The sequence below is a fragment of the Corylus avellana genome, chromosome 1 (genome assembly GCF_965113065.1).
Source record: "Corylus avellana chromosome 1, dhCorAvel1.hap1.2, whole genome shotgun sequence".
NCBI classification, from domain to species: Eukaryota; Viridiplantae; Streptophyta; class Magnoliopsida; order Fagales; family Betulaceae; genus Corylus; species Corylus avellana.
In genome coordinates, this window is record NC_142490.1 from 5437615 (window position 1) to 5455289 (window position 17675).

The 17675-nt window shown below is 35.0% G+C and overlaps 2 protein-coding genes and 1 pseudogene across 4 annotated transcripts; all 3 read right to left on the reverse strand.

Moving 5' to 3' along the window:
* Positions 1–2145: 2145 nt before the first annotated feature.
* LOC132168961 (protein DMP4 pseudogene) lies at positions 2146–2718 on the reverse strand (annotated as a pseudogene).
* Positions 2719–3877: 1159 nt separating this feature from the next.
* Positions 3878–10567, reverse strand: LOC132168659 (sugar transporter ERD6-like 5). The gene is made up of 18 exons (XM_059579660.2): positions 10303–10567; positions 8749–8811; positions 8307–8396; positions 8143–8202; positions 7259–7324; positions 7114–7179; positions 6960–7035; positions 6812–6876; positions 6500–6592; positions 6271–6351; positions 6097–6181; positions 5962–6005; positions 5820–5882; positions 5685–5744; positions 5546–5599; positions 4573–4632; positions 4360–4474; positions 3878–4236 (listed from the first exon to the last, which is right to left on the reverse strand). The coding sequence occupies exons 1-18, from the start codon at positions 10483–10485 to the stop codon at positions 4109–4111; spliced, it is 1452 nt and encodes a 483-aa protein (XP_059435643.2). The 5' UTR covers positions 10486–10567; the 3' UTR covers positions 3878–4108.
* A 1994-nt stretch (positions 10568–12561) lies between these two features.
* On the reverse strand, positions 12562–17662 carry LOC132168664 (sugar transporter ERD6-like 5). Of its 3 annotated transcripts, none has more exons than XM_088512936.1 (18): positions 17306–17662; positions 16998–17060; positions 16775–16864; positions 16652–16685; positions 15834–15899; positions 15686–15732; positions 15523–15598; positions 15360–15424; positions 15084–15176; positions 14918–14998; positions 14756–14840; positions 14629–14672; positions 14480–14542; positions 14336–14395; positions 14187–14240; positions 13464–13523; positions 13134–13248; positions 12562–13033 (listed from the first exon to the last, which is right to left on the reverse strand). In XM_088512936.1, the coding sequence occupies exons 1-18, from the start codon at positions 17468–17470 to the stop codon at positions 12912–12914; spliced, it is 1383 nt and encodes a 460-aa protein (XP_088369062.1). In that variant the 5' UTR covers positions 17471–17662; the 3' UTR covers positions 12562–12911. The 3 variants fall into 3 exon arrangements, with proteins under 3 accessions (XP_088369062.1, XP_088369060.1, XP_088369059.1); XM_088512934.1 differs by having other exon boundaries at positions 15686–15759; XM_088512933.1 differs by having other exon boundaries at positions 15686–15751; positions 16626–16685; positions 17306–17661.
* Between the last annotated feature and the right edge of the window lie 13 nt (positions 17663–17675).

Here is a 17675-nt window from a genome sequence, read left to right on the forward strand (position 1 = left end):
AAATAGGGCCCAATGCGCTGCAGCTGGCCCCTCCATATTAAAAAAAAAAAAAAAAAAAAAATTAGTTTACAAAATGAACTTTCCAAAGCACAAATTTAGTTTACAAAATAAATTTAGTTTACAAATGGCCCGATCCGACATTACAAAATTTATCTTCTATTGCAGAATTATGCCAAGGATTGGCAAAGACAGAAAAATCAAAGATATACTATCTTATTGATGGATTGATTCGTCTTATTTTGACTCTTCCAGTGTCTACAGCAACTACCGAACGAGCATTTTTAGCAATGAAAATTGTTAAAATATGACTACGCAACAAAAATAGAGGATGATTTTCTTGCAAATAGTTTAGTTCTTTATATTGTAAGGGAAATTGCTGAAAGCTTCGATTTAGATTCGATACTTGATGATTTTGTACTTCTAAAAGATCTTAAAGTGCAGTTCTAGACACTTTTTGTATTTCTGTCTTTTTTATGTAGTGCCGACATATTATATTTCTAATATATTAATTTGAGCGCATATTTATGAACTTTTATAGATATTTTTTTGTGATACATATATTGTGTGAATCACCAAAATTTCAGTGTAAAAAAAATTTTTAGGACGCAAAAAAAAAATTTTAGGACGCGAAATTTTTTTTTTACGGCCCCTACATTCTGAAACGTCTGGCTCCGCCACTGTGCACAAGGATTGACATGTGTGATACTTGGATATATCAAATAATCATTTTCTGTTGTAAAAAAAGCCACTATATTAGCCATTAGAATGGATGAGAAAATGCTCATGTGCCTTCCATGTGACTAATTTGACCAAAATCTTCTGAAACACTTACAACCCTTTGTAACATTTTAGACTCCTTACACAGACAAGCTCCTCGCTCACCTCCCTAACACCTCACCAGGTTCCAGCTCCCCGCCAGTCCAACTTTTTGTAGAATCCTTACTAACAACAACGATGAGGGTACTCAAATACTTAAAGGGAATGATTGATCATTGTATTACACCAAAGGTCCACTCATCTTCAAACCTACTGTGATTCAGATTGGGCAGAAAATCCAGATGATTGCTGATTAACTACTAGTTTTGGAGTATTGTTCAACTCTTGCTTAGTTTCATGAAGTGCAAAGGAGGTAGAAGTAGTATAGTGGTTGAACACTGAGGCTGAATATTGAGCCATGGCAATCACCATCACAAATTTATTTTCGATTCATATGCTTCTCAAAGATCTTTAGATTCCTTTATATTTTGACACACCACCAATTTTGTGGTGTGACAATACTAGTGCATTGGCATTGGCTTCCAATCTAGTATTTCATATCTGCACTAACCATGTTGAGATTGATTGAGTACTTTCTAAGAGAAAAAGTGGTAAACAAGGACCTGTTGACTCAATATATCAGTACAACAGACCATATAGCTTGATAGAAAAATGATTGATGTCAATATTTTTGTCATATTTGTTTTTTTTTTTCATTTTATCTTATAAATCAATTATTAGATTTGTTGATTTATGTGGACCTCACATAAGTCAATAGTGAACCTCACAAATCTAATAGTTGATCTATTGAAGTTGTAAGAGAATATGAGAAAAATATGAGCAAATTATTGACACCAATTATTTCTCGGCTTGATATATCAGTATGGCAGTCGGGTTGCGAACATTTTCACCGACTCTTTCCTCTTCTTGATTTATCATGCTCTGTGACAAGCTTAAGGTAGTTCATTTTTTCCATTCGCTTAAGGGGAAGTGTAAGTCAACAATAAAAATGCAAGCTCAAGTTAACTCACGACAAAGGAAAACACAATCATCTCATCATCAAAGGAAAGGGAATCATGCACACATGCAAATTAAATTCAATCTTGATCTTGCCATACAAGACAAGTCAATAGTGAATATTTTTTATTCTATATCTATATATAAAAAATAAAAAAAATAAAAAAAGACATATAATTTTCTAGAATTATGGAAACATATCTCACATCTTGTATATATATATATATATATATATATATATATATATATATATATATATATATAATCACACTTATTTGGTTCCAATTATTTTCTTATATATATCCATAAAAGTCTCAAATATATCATCACTATGACTATGAGGGGTGGTCACAACTCATAAGGTTGTATATCCTATATTCCTATGCCTCTGCGTCTAGTTGGAAAAAGTGTGAAGAGAAGGCTGGAGAATAACCCGGCTCCTAATGGCAAATTCATCATCAGTGCACTCTCATTAGCTCCTGCTTCAGGAAAGAAACAGCTCTGCACATTGGAGTTGGTAGCAGCAAAAACCATGAACACCAAAGGCGACACAAAGGCATGAACAAAATCAACCAAGCTGAGTTTGAATTTGAACTTGTCTAATTCCTTAACATCCTCATCACCATAATTGTAGTTAAAGATGTAGAGGCCATTGAATGTGGCGATGCCATAGTAGAGCTTTCCATCCTTGTCGGTGAAGCTGTCAGTAAATGAGGATAGCAAACAAAAGATGGAGCAAAATGCAATGGTGCATGCTGTGAGGCACTTGTTGGGAAGTTGGCAGGAGCCATTGTTGGAGAATGAAGGGGTGAGTGCTTGAAACGCAAGGACAGAGCCGGTGGGGAGAAGGTTAGCAAGGTTGGCCACACTTGCTAGGGTCTTGTGGACAGGATGGTCCAAGCTGCGGTTCGGCGGCGGTTGTGGAGGAGATATTGGTTCAGCCATGCATGGAAAGAAAGAAAGAAAGAGAGAATTATATGGATTATTGGGTTTGTGTTCGTTCATCCTTAATTTATAGGAAATTAGGAGAACTGGAGATTGGATGGAATGTGCCTAAGCATGAACATGTCAACCATGTGGTGTCAAGGGGCTTTTTTCAGAGGGATGGCGTCAGGGACTCCTACTTTGGCTTAATTTCTATGCATTACGAAACACAATGACACACACACACACACACACACACACATATATATATATATATATGTACATATGCTAGTTGATAAGCTAAAGCAATTTATTTGCTTGTTCCTTTTTTTCTTCCAAGAGTTTACATCATCATATATGGATGGCCCCCTCCCCTACAGTTTGGTGTAGCGGATAGGGCACTGCTGGTCTAAGATTAATAAAATGTCTCGTTTTCTTTTCCAGATGATTTAACAATTTGTTAAGGTAAATATGACAAAACGGCAATCAATTAAGGTGCTGAACAATAATAGCACGTACAGTTGTTGAAGGCTAGCTTGCAGCACTGCAACTAACACCATTAGTGTGAAGGTTTTCTTTAGGAAGATTACAATTTGTAGTAAATAATTAAAGCAACGCATAATATTGTATCAACAATATATTAGACTAATTTGGTAGGCTACTCGTTGGACGTGTTTAAGCCTAACTATTAGGTATGTGGACCCAAGCCTAACACTTGCATACCTCTCGAATTTCTCTCATATACAAAGTTGTTGAATATTATGAATGCTTTCTCATAATATTAGGTTGTTATGTTTGGTGGTGTAATTTATAAAGCATATGTTTGTATGATATCCATAACTTGACATTTCAGCATTCAATTTAGCTTCTATAAATATAGTACCCAACCATTCCTATTCAAGAATAAGGAAGAGCTAGAATAGCCTGTTACGTGCTATTCTGGTCGTATCAGGATCGATCTCCTACAATTTTTTACTCAAATTACATAATTATTAGGCAATTTTTAGGCATCGAAACACTTGAAAAATGTTGCATGTTAAGAATTATGTGATTTAAGAATCTAATATTTCCTTAAAATTGTAGGGATCCTAATTCAAGATTCCCATGGCATTTTCCTAATATATATCCTATAATCATAATAATTGCATATTATTGCAGTATTTGTATTCATAGGAAGGAATTATTCTTAAATAGTTGCATAATTGCAATCATCTTATTAGCAGCTGATTCTATAATAATTGTATTCCCAAAATAAGCTGAAATCCTCTTTATAAAAGGATAATTTATCAAGGAAAATACTCAATCGATTTGAGGTCCGACCCCTCGAAGCCATCGATTTAATCCCACATATTCCAATCATTTGATTAATCTAAGCACACAGATTTTGTGATTGTGGTACATGCCAAATTCATCATTTTGCTGAAAATGGATTCATCGAAGCTTGAATTTCTTCTAGTGTTCTCCCCTTAGTCTCTGGCACCAACTTTGCTACGAACAGGACAGTCAAGCCACATATGCTTGAGAATATGAAGAATGTTCCTGACACAAAAATTAAAACATAAAATAAATGTTACAAAAAAAAAAAAAAAAAAAAGTGATAATATTGTAGTTCCTACCCAAAATAACAACTCTGTAGAGGGAGAGAGAGTGATCAAGCATTACCTGTTGAGCTCCAATCCATTAGGAAGTTGAAAGCATATGAGATAATCCAAGAACCTAACCAGCTAACCAATGTCACAAGGCTACCGGCCGAGCCCTTCATATTTATGGGAAATATCTGAGACAGAAATCACTCCTTTTCAGTCAACTATAGGCCTTAATTTCAACTATTTGGTCATAAAGGATGAATTTTGAGGTGTAATAAGGTTAACAAACCTCTGACATTATAACCCATGGAATTCCTCCCATGCCTAATGAGAAGGATCCTGTGTATACCTGATTGCAGAACCAAACAGATTGACACAGAATTCAGCTAAATCAATCTTCAAATCTCCAATAACTTGGCTCAAAATATGCAAATGTAGATGAGGAAGGGTGATGGATGGCCAAAATTAGATATTTTTTTTTAAAAAAAAAAAGCACAGATTTATGCAAGAAGGGTACTGATTCCTTTGAGGGCAATTTTCGCACTTCACACAGAATTCAGCTAAATCAATCTTCAAATCTCCAAGAACTTGGCTCAAAACAACAACTAGTATGAGATGTTAACACTACAAAAATTCAGGAGTTTTGTGACTCACATATAATGACGTTTTTGGCCCAAAAAAGGTCATTATATGGTTAGTGACGTTTAAATAGTGACTTTCTCAAAATGGCAAAAAGTGCATAGACTAGAAAATGAGCTAATGTCGTTTGAACAGTGAAAATGACACTCTTTGGCACCATTTTCAGCAAAACAGCACCTTTTAGAAGGTGCCGCTTGAACAGTACACTGCACCTTCTAAAAGGTGCCGTTTTGCACTATTCACACGTCACCTAGTGTATGGCAACGTGTGAATAGTGGCACATCACCTTCTAAAAGACAGTATGCAAATGTAGATGAGGAAGGGTGATGGATGGCCAAAATCAGATTAAAAAAATGAACAGATTTATGCAAGAAGGGTACTGATTCTTTTGAGGGCAATTTTCACACTTCAAAAGAGAAAAAAGTATTTCATAAATGCCACTGGTAATTAGACTAAACAAGTATTCATTTGGAGCATTAAAATCATAGGACTTCCACACTTGAAGAAATACGAAAACAATTAACCAAATTTGGAGACGAGCAAAACAAAAATTTTCCACTCTGTTTTTTTCTTTAGTATATATTATCAAAAACCAGAAACTGTGTTTGGGATAATTGCATTACCAGTACACCAACAAGTGCTAAAATTGGAGCGATCTGCGTCCATTTTTGAAGGTCCTACACAATTGAAGTATTACTCGTACAAGAAACGCTCTATTCAATTGATGAAAAAGAATTCAAAGAGACATTTGTTCTAGAAAACCTGGAAGAAGTAAGACAACCCTACAAAAAAGCAACCTAAGCATGTTCCGGCTGCAGAAACCTGAGAAGATTAGTGAGCTTTCAGAATTGGTTTTCATTCAACTGCATAAAGAATTAGACTTACCAACCTTCTTACCAGTAAAAGCGGTCGGCGTCCAGATTTATCCATCAAAAGTACACCCAATGCCGTCATTGGAATCTGTAGAGGACTATCAACATCATTTTAAAGAACATTAAGCAGAAGCATAAGCTGGAATTACACTAAGAGATTCAAAAACCTGAACAGCAACCATTGCTAGAGTCCCAAGACGACCAGAAAACCCTGCATAGACCACATATTCCTATAATCAACTTCAATTTTCTTCTGATTCCTGTCAAATCTAGGTACCATTAAAAAACGATCCTTTTCCTACCAGCTGATATGAATATAGCACTTGCATAAAATGCGATGCCATTGACCCCTCCAAACTGTTGTAGTACCATCAGGCCAACTCCAACCTAACCCGTTTTTATGTCAGCCATAAAAGGATCAAACAAGTGTCAACAATAAAATAAAAATGCCACAGTAATTACTTCAGAAAGCTTACAATGAGTGAATGAGCATATTTCCATTGGAATAAGTCAAGAAAACTAGCTTCTGAAAGCCGTTGAAGGGTTTCTGTATAGTCCTATAAGACAACTTGAGAACCATGTCAATGCTTGTTTCTAAGCAAAATTGTTGGAAAAATTAAAATCTAGGCTGAAGCTTGTAATTATGATAGTTAAATTGGAAACAAAGAGTTATTCTCTCATTGACGTATGAAGTGAAGAAATTACTCTGATCTCAGCAGCTTCCTGGGAGATATCAGCATTCTCCCCCCTAAGGCGCTGTAGAGCAGCTTCACACTCTTTTTCTCTACCAATCTTTGCCTGCAAATAAATAGAATCATCAATTAAGCATGTCATCAATGCTTGAATTTGCCACTTTATACCATTTAGATATGTTTGTTCAATAACATGTACTTGAGTAAAAACATAATATCAGAAGCAATGAATAACACTCAAACGCTTTTGTTTTTTGAATATTCAAAGACATATCTGGAGAGCACATCACGAGAATTTTTTTTGCTAAAATTTTGCACAACTCACCAGCCATCTTGGAGACTCTGGAATGAAAACTAGACCAACAAGTTGTACTAGACATGGAATAGTTCCTGAAATAAAGAAAAATAGTGCACCCTAATTATGAAATTACCTTCGAATGAAAAGAATATAGGAAAAGAGCAGAGAAAATTACCAATCAGAGCTAAAACCCGCCAGTTCACAAAAGCTCCAATTAGAAATGTGAAAGATACACCACAACATATCATCAACTGTTGAACCAATAGTCAGAAGGTGAATGAGTGCTGAGTTTACATTGATTTCCAAATTTTTTGAGGATTTTGCTCTACCTGATGAACAGTTGTAAACCCTCCTCGAAGATTCTTAGGTGTTATTTCTGCTATATATATAGGTACCTGATTGCAAACAGGAATGCAATTAAATTTCTTGTGAACATTAGAGATAATCCATTAGAATTGCAACTCAAGGACTTACCACATAAGAAAGAAGTCCCATCCCACAACCTACAAGCAGTCTCCCAAGGTCAAGCCACCAAGAGACCTTTAAATAAACACCAAATATTTGTTAAAGTATTGATTAAATGATTAAATTTACTTATTCCCATTAGCTTAAGCTTTTGGGACAGTGGTGATTTAACATGGTATTTGAGTCAAAAGTCCTAAGTTCAAATCCTAATTCCGTCAATTCACCCTCCTTTTAATTGCTTTCAATTAAATATTCTACGTGTTGGGTCTTATTTATTAAAATGGAGTTTAAGTCCACATGTGAGAGGAAAATGTTAAAATATGGATTAAATAATTAAAGTTACCCAATCCTATTAGTTTAAACTTTTAAGACAAGTGATGATTTAACATGGTATTAGAGCAAAGATCCTGATTTCGAACTTTTTCTCTGTCCTTTACCCTCATTTTCAATTAAATAGTCTACGTGTTGAGCTTCACTTATTAAGGAAGAGTTTGAGCTCACATGTGAGGAAGGATGTTAGAATATAAATTAAATGATTAAATTCATCTATTTCTATCATCTTAAGCTTTTATATGATAAGTGATAATTTAACAATATTAACATTATGAACTGATCCTCAGAGAATATCTTTACTTGGTACAAATTGATTCCTGAAACAATTTGGTAGTGTGGTAGTTTCTAACGACTTATGATCATCTAATATTCCGTTTTATGTAAGAGAGAGAGAGTTATTCTTCAGTCAGAGAATATCCAAGACAACCTAACTACATTTGTTTACATTAGGGCACCTGTGTCAGCATTAATCATTCTGCTTAGTGACCATAACTTCATGAATTGGAGACAACCAAATGAAGAGAGGAGAGAGGAGGGGGGAGGGGGACAGGATTCAAAACCTTAGAGAATACTATGGTAAGCCAGCCTGCCAGGCAGAATATCTCTGAGAAGCCCATTGCCTGCCTTGCAAAACAACCAAAAAATTGAAAAGTTTGTGATCTTTTCGGAGTTTGACACTTAACAAAATGACTAGATATAACTCCACGGTGATGGAAATACTTACACCTCTTCTACCTATGAAATCTGCTATTTTGCCACTCACTATTGCACCTATCATTGCTCCAATTGTCAATATTGAACCGAAAAGTGAGTACTGCATTATGAACAAATAATGTCAAGAACATCAGACACAGAAATGCATAAAGCAAGCAAAAGGATATAGACAAATGATTCAACAAACGGATTTTGCACAAAGAAATGTTATACAACATTTCATATGAGGGAGCTGAAATAGTGACTTCTTCATGAAGATAGGTCACTCTAAAATTACCTGAAGTCCTGCTCTTGAGATAATATTTAAGGAGAATAGGAGCATAAATACAACAATTTTCACTAAATATCAAGGATACATATCAATTGAGACAAGCAAAGATGGTTCAAATGCTTGAAAATGCTCTAAATTACATTTTCCAAGAGTAATTAGAACCTTATAGTATTACACCCACCTCTGCCACGGTAAGGCCCAGCTCCTCCATGATTCCAGACTGGGCAGGTGATGAGTATCCTATCTGCAAAAAAAATAAGTTTTATACACCATTTCTGTCAGTAGTCAGCATATCCAACCACTAGGCATTGCACATAGAGATACTCAGTGCAGTCTTACTCTCAGATAGTTTAAAAGACTTTGGCTCCTATCCATTGAAAAATCTATATGCTGATATTTAGATGCATTTTTTTGTGAGCGCACATTGTGAGTTAAGTCCCACATCAAGGAATGAGAGAAAGTAAGTAGTTGTGATGCAGTGCGGCATAATGGAAAGCTGAATCTACAAGCACACAACTCACAAATCTTTCACAAGACCAAGAAAAAACAAGGAATTTGTAGGAAAAGTGAAGAAAACTCTCTCTAGTGTTTCTTATTAAAAAACTTGTAAAATTCCTATAGTCTGGCAGCCAAGCCGTCCTTATTAGACTTAAATAAAAGTAGAGTTGCAGCTTTGAAAAGCAAATTACAAAACTACGCTGCCACGATCTCGGTTGAACGAACATTAAGTTCGGTCGAATGAGACAAAATATCACATTCTCGATTGAACAAAATATCGACCAAACCTCTCAAGAATGAGTACTGGTGGACCTCATCTCTTCGATCAAATGAACTTCGACTGAATTATCAACCAAAGCTCTCAGGAATTTATATTGAGCAACATCCCTTGGACTCAGTTGAACGAAATCTTTCCCTCAAATTTCTTCATAAAGTTATTGGCTAACCTTAAGCTTACGTACATTTGATCTCTAAACTCCATACAAAAATTTTGTATGGGTGTAGCTAGAGGTATTACAACTTTTACTACAAGTCTTTTACAAACTAACATGGTAGTTCATGTGGCACTTATTATGTCAGCCACTAAAATGTGGAATGTTTTGTAGCACTTACTACCTTTACAAATTGATGTGGCAATCCAAGTAACATTTACCAGGCCAACCACTCAAATGTGGGCGGTCACATGGCGCACTTATTTCCATAAAATATTGATTGCCACGTGAGTTTGTAAAACAATTGCCGTAAAAGATGCAGAACCCCAATCATTTTCCATTTTCTATTCAACCAATGCTGACATAGGACACCATGTTCTTTGTTCGAAGATTTTTATTTTTAATTTTGTAGTTTTTATAATTTTCTAGAATAAGGTATTATTTCCTTGTTTATGAATATTTCAGATAAAATAGTCTTTACATGGTTTGGAACTATGATAGTAGAATTGTTCAGTAATCTTTTTCCCTGTCAGAGTTCAATATCCATCAATAAGAATTTCTCGATTTTCTACACTTCCTAGAAAAGGCATGAATTTTGAACTATGCTATTAGAATTGTTCAGTAATATTTTTCCTTGTCCTAGACAACTCTACATTTCCTAGAAAATGCATGAATTTTGGACTGTGCTCCTGCTCCTGCTCCTGCCTGGTCACACGCACGTGGGACCACGAGGAATATGCTGAGCAGAGCACGTATGGGGACCATGCTGACTATGGTACACCAAGCTCCAGAGTGAGAAAACTTACAGCTGAACCAAAAACGTAGGAACCGGAGACAGCAACCAAAGTAGTAAGCACAACCGCAACCGTGGCGGAAGAGGGTCCACTCTGCTCACCGCCACCACCACTAACGCCGGCGTATGCTTCATGCTTCTCTTTGGGAAGTAGAGGGCTTGAGAGTTGTCCTTCTTCTATGCTTTCTCTGCCCATCTTGTATGATCTTCTTGGATGGCAAAGAACTGGGAGGAAAAGAGAGGGAGAGTTGTGTGTGTTAATGAGATGTTATGAAGGCAAAGACGAGAGGAACAGGTTTATCAATTGAGAAAGTGGCTGAACAGGACCTACCTTTTTGTCTCTATCTTCTCTTTTGAGGTGGCTGAGGACCCACTTGAGGATGTCAAGCTTTTAACTCATTTGGCATGTGATGTCGTCTATGTTCTGGTCTTCTTTATACATCCTTCAGAAAATGGTCGAAAATGGACGTAAGGTGTGTTACAATGTTACTTTTTTTAAGAAAATATTTGTGTCCACCATAATTGATATGCAACAAGCTTTACAGCAAATTTTTTTCCAAAATATAATGAATTCTGCATAAACGAAAATAAAACCCGAAAATACCATCAGATTTTTATTCCAATATAATACTTCTTAAAAAAAAAAAAAGGATAATGCTAATTTTAAAAATTCAAAACAAGGGTATTAAAGACAATTAAATTGTCATAAATAATTATCTATTCTTAGATAATTTCGAATTTCAAAATAAAACAACTATTTTGAATTTCAAAAATAAAATTGTTGTTTTGAATTTCGAAATAAAACTGTTGTAAACCGCTAATCCAACTAATACTTAAATCTGACTGTTAGATTAAATATTTATCCTTATTATTTAATCTCAATTGTTAGATTAATAGTCTAGTAGATCCAATTACTGGATCTACTTGAGAAACATCCTACGGTTTAGATCAAACCATTAGATCGAACAAGATTTTTATTCCAATCAGAGAACAAAAAGAAAGGATAATACTTCAAAAAAAAAGAAAAAAAAAAGAAGAAGAATGGAAGGATAATGCTAATTTTAAAAATTCAAAACAAGGGTATTAAAGAGGATTGAATTGTGATAGATAATTATCTATACTCAGATAATTTCGAATTTCAAAATAAAACAGCTATTTTGAATTTTGAAAATAAAACTGCTATTAAACTATTGTAAACCGCTAATCCAATTGGTACTTAAATCTGACCGTTTGATTAAATAATTATACTTATTATTTAATCTCAATTGTTATATCAATAGTCCAGTAGATCCAACCACTGGATCTACTTAAGAAACATCCTACTAGATCAAACCACTACATCGAACGAGATTTTTATTCCAATCAAAGACCAAAAAGAAAGGATAATACTTCCAAAAAAAAAAAAAAAAGGATAATCCTAATTTTGAAAATTCAAAAGTATTAAAGATAATTGAATTGTCATATATAATTATCTATTCTTAGATAATTTCGAATTTCAAAATAAAACAGCTATTTTGAATTTCGAAAATAAAATTGTTGTTTTGAATTTCAAAATAAAACTGCAATTTAACTATTATAAACCGCTAATCCAACTAGTACTTAAATCTGACCGCTTGATTAAATAATTATCCTTATTATTTAATCTCAATTGTTAGATCAATAGTCCAGCTGGATCTACTTAAGAAGCATCCTACGGTTTAGATCAAACCACTCGATCAACGATCTTGACCGTCCAAAAATAAATGGTCATGAACGCTCTGAGCTCCGATGCTTCGTGCAAAGTGCGCGCAAAGTGCACCACTAGCGCCCTACAGCCCACGCGATGCGTCCGGTGCTTGGCACCATACCATAACATGCATTAGAATGTATCCTAGCATAGTTCATTTAATAACTTAAATTTGTTGGACCTTATAAATGCCAACAAAATCTTCACTATTTTCGATGTGGGACAACTTTCATTTAATGCTCTTTAAAATCTTCCATTTAAAAACACTCACAAGACACAATATATATATATATAATATTTCAACATTTTCATCTTTTTCATAAATTTATTATGGTATTTATCCATCTCTTATAATAGAAAATAAACATTTCTCTTATCAAAGCCTCCCTGTCATTTCTGCTAACAATCATTATCTACTTAATTTAATTCATCATAAAACTGGTCTTTCCATTTAATTTCTCACACTTTCCTTAAAAAAATTTCTTTAAATTCATTTTCTTGTAAAGCATGGTGAAATATATGATAGCATATATGAACTTGCATAAATGATCACGAATAAATTATGCATATACCTCATGGCATGTAAAAAAGATTTAATAGTACAAGAGACCAAAAAGAAAATCAAATCTTGACATTAATCCAGATGCAACTTAGGAGGAGATTCTTGAAGGCGAAGAAGTCAATCAGGAAAGCTGCCAACAATGCTGGTTGTAGCGGCACTTGGTAGACATTATAAGTATCAACAAAGAGAATCATTTTTAACTTAGTTCCTATGAGGAGACTAAAAGGTAGATGTATAGTGGCAGACGAGACACCATTTGGGACGGTGAAGCAGAGAAACATCATTTCGAGCATCATTTTATTTCCTCCCATCAATTAGAAAGAAATACTTCTTATTACAGGAAATGTGCCATTGATGCTTGTATTTCTTCCAAGGCTCGCCCTTTAGTCTCTGGTACAAATTTTGCGACGAATAAGACAGTAAAACCACAAATGCCCGAGAATATGAAAAATGTGCCTGATGATGTAGAATGCCAAAACATTAATTAGTGTAATTTTACATAAGAGGGAGTAAGCAAGAAACAGTTTACAAAATTAGAAAGTATAAAGACAGTCACCTGATGTACTCCATTCCATCATAAAATTGAAAGTGTATGAGATAATCCAAGAGCAAGACCAGTTCACTAAAGTCAAGAGGCTTCCACCTGTACCCTTGACGTTTATAGGGAATATCTGAGATAGAAAGTCATCCATGAGTTAAAGCTACAGATCTGCTTGTTTATGGAAAATCAATAATTCTGCAGCTGCTAAATAAGTGTGTGTAAGGTTTTTTAGACAATTAAAGGTTTTTCCTTTCATAGTAAAAATAAATAAATAAATTTTAAAAAAAAAAAAAAAAAAAAAGGAAGAAATTTGTCAGAAGAATCAAAGTTCAATAAGTAACATACCTCTGACATTATAACCCATGGTAATCCTGCCATACCTAATGTGTATGCCACACTGAACCCCTGTGTGGATTATTTAATAGTCAATCACATGCATCTCAATTGGATCTATCACTATGTAAATCTTAGTCCAGCATTGGAGTAAAAAAGAATTGATACATTCATTTGTTATCTTTAAAAGTTTAAAAGGAAAAGTGTAACACCTGATCTCATATTAAGAAGATGAATAGCCCACATAGAATTGACGAATTATAAAACCACTTATGAGTGCTAAGTTTCACATTGGTTCCTTACTAGATGAGATTAGGCTTTGCAAGTGATTCTAAGGAACTCCAAATTAACAAGTAATTTTGGAGTGATAATGCAAATGTGGCTTACAAATGGTATCTAAGCCAAGTTGTAATGTTGTGTGGTCTTGAAGCACTGCATGATATGATCTTAACGAGGACTTTAGGGATTTAGAAAAAGGAGATTGTAATACCTTGATCCCACATTGGAAAGATGAGTAACTTGCATAAAGTGGGTGGATTATAAAGCCACTCAAAGAGCCTACATTAATCTCTTACTAAGCGAGACAAAACTTTATAAGTGATTCTAGAGAAATCCAAAGTGACTAGTCCTTTTTGAGTTATAATGCAGATAAAGAGGGTTATTATGGTGTATTGAATATGGAAGAAAGAAGTAGCTTGGTTTCCTAAATTTGGATTGAAACGTGAGAGCTCTTACCAGGATCCCAATTAGCACCAACACGGGAGTGAGCTCTTTCAACTGGTTGATGTCCTGCTCATAACAAAAGCTTTTAAAATACAGTCATTCATACATGCGGAGAACATAACCACAGACAGAGTAGCACTGAATTTGGTTCTGAAAGAAACCTGAAAGCAGAATGACAAGCCTACAAGGAAGCAACTGAAGCACATTCCAGCAGCAGAGACCTGCAAGAAATGGTAGAGTTCAATGCTATCAACTTATTGATGAACAACACCAGGGACTTAGAGCTAACTCTTTGCCGTCCTCACCAAAAGCAGTGGTCGTCTGCCTGATCTATCTGCCAACATAACACCCACAGCGGCAGACGGAATCTGCAAAATAATGTTTTGGTGATTGGGAGGTGTACCAAGTAGAATCATGCATCCCCTTAAAGTCACAGATACAGTGAGCCAAGTACCTGGATGATAGCCATTGATATAGTCCCAATGCTACTTGAAAAACCTAGCATAAACCGGTGCTAGTAATCATCATTTCTTCATTTTTCAGTAGTTACATGAAACAATTCTTGAAGCCATTAAATTTACCAGCTTCTAAAAATATAGAGCTTGCATAAAAAGCAATTGCATTGCACCCTCCCAATTGTTGCAGTATCATCAACCCAAGTCCAACCTAAACCAATACAAGTAAAATACATGTAAAGAGTAAACAAGCTATGAAAGTAAAAGTATCACAGTGGTGAGGCTTACAATGAGGGTATGAACATATCTCTGTTGGAACAAGTCCAGAATTCTAGTTTCTGAATGCTTTTGAAAGGTTTCTGTAAAATCCTGGGAGAAGGAAGGAGCATTTCTCATTTTCTAGTTAAGTTAATAGAAAATACACCGTCATTAAAACATAAAATCGGAAGCTTACTCTAATATCAGCAGCTTCTTGTGAGATATCAGCATTCTTCCCCCGAAGACGCTGTAGAGCAGCTTCAAGTTCTGGTTCTTTACCAATTTTTGCCTGCAGACCACTTGTACTCATCATTTCAAAAGAGAGGAAGTAGAAATTTAGTAGTCTTTAGATGTTTTCTTCTGAAAGTGTACTTGAAAAGGCCATGACAAATATATGAAGGAATTCATTGTATTCTTTTTCATCAGACAACCAAATTCCATATAAATAACTTCAACAGAATCTTGGACTCACCAACCATCTAGGAGACTCTGGAACAAAAAACAATCCCACAAGTTGTACTAAACATGGAATAGCACCTGAAAATAAAATCAATGTGGATAGAACTATATCATTTTAGGATTAATTTATCTTCACATTAAATTTACACTTAGAAAAGGACCAACAAACAAGGTACCAATTAAAGCCAAGGTGCGCCAGGAAACGATATTTCCAATGAAATACATAAGTGAAATGCCGCAACAAATCAACAGCTGCATATTTGATGAAACATAGGGTTGTGAACAATGAGTTGGCTTTTCAATTTAAAGCTATAATTAATGATTTAGTTATACTTATACCTGATAAGCTGATGTAAATTGTCCCCTAAGATTCCTAGGTGTTATTTCTGCAATGTATACAGGTACCTGTTTGGCTATCAGAAATTAATCATTATTTGTTGTTTACTAAGTAGGTAAATCAACTATAAAATCTAAAATGATGAGTTACCACATAGGAAATAACGCCAACGCCAATACCAAGGGACAGTCTTCCCAGATCCAACCACCAAGCATTCTACATGAAGCATTAAACTCTATTAGTAGCTGAAACCCAAAAGAGAGAAATGTCGATGGAGTAATTTCCTTCACTTGGTTCATACTGATTTTGAAAAACAATGAATTGCTTCTCTGCTCCTGAATCAACAATAAAATGGCCAGTGAAGAGCTGGAGTTCTCGCGTGCAAAGGGACGAACTAGGAGTTTGTCTTCGTACGGATTTTGTCTGCATACGGATGGTCTTAGTATTTTACAAGAGGGTTTGTAAGTTTACTATGCATATACTTTGAATCTTCTTTAGAGATTATGTTTTACCTTTGAGGCGCTCAAAATGTTTTCACTTCATCACCAAAAATCTTATGTTGATTATGTTTGATGAGTTCTTTTTTGTGGTTGAATTTGTATTAACTACTACAGAATTTTTTTTCTTAACATTGCTGCATATTGCCTGTTGTGTGCTTAGGGGTTAAATCCTGATCCTTTCACTATTTTAGGGAATGGTAACTGAAAAAGTTGAGATTAGAAATTAATTAAAGTAAGAAGAAATTCTTTGTAAAACTTGGTTGGGGATTGGAACTCATTCTATGGAAAGTTGCTTCCATCTGCTTGAAAGAGGAAATGTGAAGAAAAGATGAATTGGGAACATTAATTGAACATGTTGGCAGAACATATTGGCAACCAAATGCAGCATTATTTAGGGGAAGGTAAGGAAAGTGAGAAAAAAAAAAAAAAAAAAAAAAAAAACCTTTGCAAATGCTATAGCAAGCCAACCTGCAAAGCTGAATATTTCAGAGAACCACATCGCCTGCATTACAAGGTGAACAAGAAATTGAAAGGAATTTAAAAAAAAAAAAAGATTCAGTTTTGATTTACAGTAAGCCCTGAGAAACTTACACCTTTTCGACCAATAATATCCGTTATCTTTCCATTTAACAATGCACCTATAACTCCTCCAATAGTTAGGGTAGAACCAAAAAGTGAGTACTGCAAAAGGCAGAAAAAAGTATCAAAGATGTAAAATCCAAAGAAAATTCAATATGAATCTGCAAGGTACAAATACATTTGTGCATGTGGAAAAACTATAAACTAAAAATAAAGTGATGATATTAGTACTTACTGCAGCCACAGACAGGCCCAAATCTTCCATGATTCCGGATTCAGCAGCTGATGTAAATCCTGTCTTCAAACCAACAATAATACATATATTCAGACCAAGTTAGCCAACCCCCACAACTATTGCTCCATAGAACAGACATATATTGCAGAAGATAGTCAAAACGACACAGTTTCATTCAATCTTTTTCTCTGAGTTATTTGGAAAAAAATAAAATCACACATTTAATAATACAAAAAAAAAGAAAAAGAAAAAAAAAAAAAAAAAAGTGAGTGTCATATATGTTTGACCCACAAAAGAGAAAGAATTACAGCGGAGCCTGAGCAAAGTGAACCGCAGAGGGCGACCATGGTGCTGAGCACAACAACAGGGGTGGCTGCGCCCATGTCTCCAACATATCTAATGGGCTTGGCTTCATCATCTACAAGTGTAGACCTTGGTAGTAGTAGTCCTTCCTCCATGATTTCTCTCCCCATTTTTCATGGAAAGTGGGAAAACTTGTTATATATATTGAGGGAGAAGAGAGGCTGACAGACAAGAGAGAATTTGTGTTGGCGAGAGTTTGTTGAGGCCGATTAGTGGGAGACTTTCAGCTGGGTAGCCATTATTTGCATTTTAAATTAATTTCATCACATCAAATGTTCCTATTCGCAACGTGCCACGAAGATGCCCATACCAACT